The following is a 6,980-nucleotide window of genomic DNA, read 5'->3' as shown; positions in this document are numbered from 1 at the left end:
CGTAGACACAGTAATAGGCCAATCACAGTGCGACAGAGGCGTTACCTCCTATCACGTGACTTTTAAGAAATAGAATGAGCTTTAAAGCTGCAGTAAGTGATTTCTGAGAAACGCTGATGAAAGTGGATCGGACCGAGCACCACAACACACTTGTAGCCAATCAGCAGTGAGGGGCGTGTCCACTCATGATGGGGGAGGTGCCTGTGTCTCAAATATCAACAGAGTTTCTCAGAAATCGCTTACTGTGCCTTTAATGGCAAGCATGTTTAAACAGACAAGGAATTTGCTTAATGTGCTGAAAAAAGGTATAGACATACATAGTAATAAAGACAATAAAAAGGAACAGTACAGTAATAAAAATACAGATATGCTATTTACAGATCTATGTACAATTATGTGCAATGTTTATATATATATATATATATATATATATATATATATATATATATATAGTACACACACATACAAACAAACACACACACACACACACACACACACACACACATATATATATATAGTTTTAGTTATATATAACATAGCCTATATATAGTTTGAAAAATAATGTTTTGATAATTGTCATTTTAGTGAATTAGGGATTTTGAAGGATGACTCAAAATTGCATTCAGTAATTGAGATTAAATTGCACTGAACCAATCATCACTTATTTATTTATTTAGCTTCCTCTTACAATACAGTGCAGTACATCATTTCAGTGTTTCTCATCACTAACCACAGAAATGTCCTCCATGCATGCAAAACCTTCTTCAAGAAAGAAAAGAGAAGGGCAGAGCATGTAAGAGAGAGGGAGGAGATACAGTATAGAGAAAAAGCATGCAGGCACATCCGTAATATTGAACCATCTTGCCTCGGAGGGAATCGTCCACATAACAGTGCTGGAAGTGAAACGGTGCTCTGCAGCAGAGAGAGAGAGAGAGAGAGAGAGGGTGGGAATAAAAGCGGATGGAACCGAGCTGTGCGTCAGTTTGCAGCTGATCATCACTCTTCATCAGAGGTACTCTGACATTCTTTAATTATTCATTCATTGATTATTTATTCTTCTGTCCTTTCTCATTTTTTTTTTCCTTTGGAGAAGAGAGGACACAAAGTTGAAAGTTGGACTTTATATGGAGTTTTGTTTTTTTATTCAGGGTGTTTCATTGATTCGTCCCTTCATTGATTTTTGTGCATCCTTCATCTGAGCGGAAACTGGAGAAAGAACAGTGAAGAGGTGAAGGATTTCACACTGTAGAAGACAATCAAACACTTTTCAGTAGAGTTGATGTGGATTTAACTTTTGTTTGCCTGCAGTTGATTTTCTGAGCTCCTGAACTTTGCATCTCCTTCCTGATGGTTCTGTTTTGCTCTGTTGGCTGTCAGATCTCATCTTAAGCTGAATATTGAACTAGTTTTGGATTTAACTAACTCTCACCCCGAGACATTCTGAGGATGCCCGGCTGTGCCAGACGCTGCAAACACGGGTTAGTGAAGTTTGCTCTGTCAGTGAGCAGACTGGTGACTGGAACACTCATTAAAGGTATGAAAATGTGTGCATAATTCATTTAAAGGGTACATAACTCAAATATGGATGATCTACACTCTGAATTTTCTTTTTTGGAAGTTGTAAATAAACCAAAGATTATTGGAGTGCGTTTTTCAAGACAATACTATTCCAGTCTTTTTTTTTTACTTCAAAAATTAATGTTTAATCTGTTACTTGCCATTTCTTTGTAATTATTTGTAAAGTTTACTAGCGATTTAGTGTAGGCCTATTTATTTAAATCATAGAATCTGCATTAATTGAAGCAAGTTTTGTGTTTGGTAGTATTGAGAGCATCACGGTACGGAAACATCAGTGTCAAAGGTTTTAGAGGCACTATTTGTTCCTCAGATCGTCACACAGCTGGTTTCTTCCAGAGAACCTCTAGACATCTTTAATAAAGGACAGACAGCTGAAGAAAATGAATCAGTTATTTCAATACACTAGAAATATAAACTGAAGTTCTTTGAGTACACACTAGGATATTCGAGGCCTCTTTACAAGGTGTTTAAAGATTCTCCTTTGGGCATCTGAGGAACCCCGTGTCATTTCCTTTCATATTTACAGTATATTGACTGCTGGGTGGAACAACAGTGATGACTATATTTTATGTGTGAGTCGTGCACTGTGAGCGTCATGTGGGAGAAATAGAGGTAATGGTGTTGTTTACAAGAGGAGAGAAGTGTGTTTTATGTGTGAGCAAAGACCTATGGGAGTGATCACACATTGGATGTAATCTTGTGTGTGTGTGTGATTGGTTTACTGCTTTGATTTACCATCTGATTTTACTGCCACTTCAAATAGAACTAAAGAAAAACAAAATACAACACACACACACACACACACACACACACACATTGGGTTTCCATATTTTTTGTGGACATTCCAAAGTCATAATGATTTTTATACTATACAAACTGTATATTCAATCCCCCTACAATAACCCTACCCTAAACCTACTCATCACAGAAAACTAAAAACATCATGTAGTATGATTTATAAGCTGTTTTCCTCATGGTAACCAAAAATGTCCCCACAAGGACAAGGATTTAGGATATTGCCATCTTGGTGGGGACATTTTGTTCCCATAACATATAGAGCTAGTTATAGTTAGGCCTACTATAACCCTAGGCCTATAACATAATGATTTCTGCATTTTTACAAAAAAAAAAAAAAAAAAAAAAAATATATATATATATATATATATATATTTTTTTTTTTTTTTTTTTTTTTTTTTACACAAATATAGACATCTCCAAAAAGAGGTTCTGGGAGATTTTTGTCAGGTTTAGTTCACTTCTGGGTACAAATTTGCCCCCAAAAATGGTTAGGTACACACACTCACACACATGGGTTAAAAAAGGAGAGAAAAAAAGAAAATAAATAAAAGCATCAAACATTACAAAAACGCCACCAGTTTTCATACAAATCAAGCACAATTAAATGGCACAATCAGATGTACAGGTTTACAAATACACTAATAAACTATTATTGCTCAGTGTTTGCTCTTTCATAACACCTTCTGAGATATAAAACAGATGCAAATGAGTCAAAATTTGTCATACAGTAAGAGTAAGGCTATAAAATGAATGTGGATAGCAGCTTAGATCACTTGATGTTGGAGGAAATTTAATGAGAATGAGTTCATATAGAGATCTCTGACTTTATCTTGGCAAATCTGAGCACAGTTTGAGGCACTGTTGAGATCTCTTCTGAAACTCGGGAGACACTTGTGCGATTACCTGGAGAAACATCTGAGGAGCAGAAGACTCATTTAATATCATTCACTTTTAAAATAAAGGTTCTTTATTGGCATCTATGGTTTCTTTAACAAAAAAACATTTATCATCCCTAGAGGCTTTCCATTATATAAAAGATTCTTTGGCAACATTTTCTTTAGGCTATTAAAATGTTCTTCACACTAAGAAAAAAATGGTTCTTAGTTTGGTGACAGGATCCTGACACATTTGTGTGTTTGTCTCGTGTTTATGTGAGTGTATTGTGGGCATGGTGTCTGGATCCTGACACTTCTGTCTAGTCTTGGTTCAGTTTCGGTGTCGGGGTCCTGACATCCATCCTCTGTGCACTTCTGTCTGTCTTGTGTCTTGTTTTCTGTTTGGGCACATGGTGGATGGGCGTGTTTGTCTGCCATGTGCTCTTCTGTCCTGTGGGTTTGTGTGAGTACATGGCTTCTATCATGTTGTTTTGCCATTTGCATTTTGCACATGACTTTTTGTTTGTTTCTGTGTGCCATGTGCTCTTCTGTCAGTCTTTAGTATTGGCCCCGCCCTCTTGTTACCTGATTATTGGTTTACTTGCCCCACCTGCTCTTTGTTGTTACCCTCCTGATTTACTTCCCCAATTATTCTCCTTTTGTTCTCTATCCTGTGCTAGATCTTCATCTATGCCTTGTCTGTTTGTCATGCCTTGCTCCTGTCGTGCTAGCCTAGACTGTGTTTCCCCCCCATTGGTGATGTTTAAGTTGTGTTTTTTTATATATTTTGATAAAATAAAGCCCTTCAATACTTTCTGCACCTGAGTCCTCACAATTCTTGACACAGAACTGTTCACTGAAATATTCTTTGTGAAACCAAAAAAGGTTCTTCAATGGCATTGCTGCAAAAATCCATTTTTGGAACCTTTATTTTTAAGAATGTTGGTGAGACAACTGAGATGAAAGAGATCTCACGTGATTTTCCTTTACTGTGGATTCTAATACGTATGTGAAAAACAACATATGCATGTGAAAATCTGAAAATGTGAAAATTCCTTTTAATGCTAAAGCTGTTTCTCTCTCTCGCTCTCTCTCTCTCACACACACACACACACACACACACACACACACACACACACACACACACACACACACACACACACACACATCACTGTGTTTTGCTGTAAACCTGCAGGCAAAGACTTCTGCATCTAAAAGAGACATGTGACCATGTACTGTACATGCACATACTGTACATACATTCACTAAGCAAGTTCCATTCTGTACTTTTGATATTGTATATAGAATGTATTTGTTTGTGTGACTTCAGGCCATAAGTGCTGCATTGAACACACACACACACACTTACACTCGATGACTCTAAAGTAATGTGATTTCCTCAGATTCAGATGGTACACAGAGCTCTCCGTGGAGCCCTGAGCTGAAACAGAGACACAGTCCAGTCCAGTGTGTGTGTGTTTTATACCCATTCCCACAGGGAACGCACATCACGCCTCTGGCTTTAACAGCATATGCGTCTGTGTTTGTTGTGTGATTTCACTTCCTGGCATTGAAAATGTGTGAAGTTGTATTTGCATTGTTGCCTTTTAAGTGCAGTAACCTCAGGAGATATTCTGGCATGGCCAGATATCATCCAGACCCAGCCAACACTAAGACTGACAGCTCTGTGTGTGTGTGTCCTATATTTATAGAAAGCAGACATATTGATGTAGATTTACCATGACAAAGGTCACAGCTACATAAAACACAAAGCTGGTTCACTGCCATTTTCTGTGTGTACTGCAATAATTGTACGTGCATGCATGCATTTTATATATATATATGGTAGCCTACATGATAGTAAATACCATGACACTTTTTTTGTGAGTGTCAGTATCTTGAAATCTTTGAAAATATTGTTTTACTAAACTCAATATGACTGAAAGATGAAGAAACATTCAACATTTCCTCATATTTTTCTCAACTCTGTCGTTGAATTCAGTTATCCTGCTGGTTTTAATGACTCTCGAGTCATCATGTTCCTTCCCTGCAGCACGAAGAAACTCTCATCATCTTCAGCTGCTGCAGGTGAACGTTCTCTTCAGACAGCTACTGTAAACCTCACTGCGGAAACCATTCACTTCTAACACTTGTACTTTTCAATTTCAGCCTCTCTGATGCATGGAATTCATTTTCCACGGTTTTGCACGTATTTTATGTTTGATAAAGTGCTCTGGGCTCTGTCATGAGCAGGTTTAGTACAACTGATCTGCTTTAAATGTGTGTGTTCAAGCAGTCACTGGGAATGCATGTAATCACACATTACTTCATTACTTACACTCTATTATCTTACCTTTAAACTCGCAGCTTGAACTCACTTTGGGAGCGTGTAAACGCAGCAGGGGGCTGATTTCTAGTTTATACTGCCACCTACTGTATGCATAGAGCAATCATATATATATATATATATATATATATATATATATATGCAAATTTCGTATGAGACCATTAATTTATCTGCTGGGTTATCGAGATAGATAGCATTATTTATTTATTTATTTACTTATTTTTAAAAAGTAGCAGTGATGTATGGTTTTGTGTAGTGTAGTTTTTGTGTAGCGAATGATTTTATAAAAATTAATCTGTAATCACAAGCGACAGTGATTGATGAATTTTGACCAACGCTGAGAAAAGTGTCAGGTATCATGTGACAACGCCGTCTACGTGCTGCCTCGTGAGTGATCTCTAGACAATAAATTACACATGAATAATAACACCTAGACATTTTACTAGAACTGTAGCCTAACGAAATAATTAAAATATGAGAATTATTATTTAGGCTCATTAGTGCACCTGCTCCTCCTATGATACTTCAGAGATGAACTATCAGCACATGAGTCAAGGAGACAAGGCCAAAATAAAGATTCCACACTGACTGGGCTACGATATAAATTCACATTTGTATACTGAATCCATCGTGTCTTCCGTAAGTAAATGCTTTATATCCTTTATTGTCAGGTCTGATGATAAGCATGACCAAGAGGACGCCATAATGCTTTTTTTTTTTTTGCAAATGAAAGTTTCATTTGATTGTTGGTAAGGGCTTCTGTAATTGGGATTTACATATAAAGTGCGATTGGATATGCTGTTGTCGGAATGTGTGTTGATTAAAATTCGTTGTTGTCTTGTGTTCTAGCTTTGATATTGCAGCCTGTAATTCCTGAGTCTGCCGCTGGGTGGCAGCGGTGTGCTTTTATTCAGCTCTCTGTGTGGTTGACTGTGATGTTCTTTTTTAAACACTAGAGGGCGGAAAGTGCGTCTTTATTTTCAATGACAGGCCAATTAAACCTGACATCTGTTTGACAAGACATGTTAATTAAAAGTGTCTTTTGACATTGCTGTTCATCTATACACCTATCTGGGTATTGGTGGATAGTGCTGTTAAAACAATGCAATTTTTTCATAACAATTGATTAATTTAAGACTTGACATTGAGGTCTCATCGGCTAGATTAGAAAAATCATCCAGCAATCATGAACAACTGGAAAAATCACAGATATTAATTTGTCATACAACCATAGAGCTGCTTTTTAGTTGGTTAGGATGCAGATTCTGTCAGCTACACTTTCACTGAGATTCTCAATTAAATATTAACATTATTTTTTAATCATTGTTCAAAGGCATTTTTCTGATGAGACAGGAGGATATTTGTATTCACCGAGTCAGATG

General features: G+C 37.0%; 1 protein-coding gene across 1 annotated transcript in view; it reads left to right on the top strand.

Moving 5' to 3' along the window:
* The first annotated feature begins 1,002 nt into the window (after positions 1–1,002).
* The window catches only part of kcnip1a (Kv channel interacting protein 1 a), a 53,792-nt gene continuing 47,814 nt past the window's right edge, over positions 1,003–6,980 (top strand). Inside the window, exon 1 of the mRNA XM_048187924.1 lies at positions 1,003–1,534. Coding sequence (XP_048043881.1) covers positions 1,447–1,534 — 88 coding nt within the window. The 5' untranslated portion in view covers positions 1,003–1,446. The remainder of the gene's footprint in view (positions 1,535–6,980) is intronic.

This window comes from Megalobrama amblycephala, linkage group LG4 (genome assembly GCF_018812025.1).
Source record: "Megalobrama amblycephala isolate DHTTF-2021 linkage group LG4, ASM1881202v1, whole genome shotgun sequence".
In the NCBI taxonomy this organism is placed as follows: Eukaryota; Metazoa; Chordata; class Actinopteri; order Cypriniformes; family Xenocyprididae; genus Megalobrama; species Megalobrama amblycephala.
The sequence above is the reverse complement of the archived record's forward strand: the minus strand, read 5'-3'. Positions and strand labels throughout refer to the sequence as shown.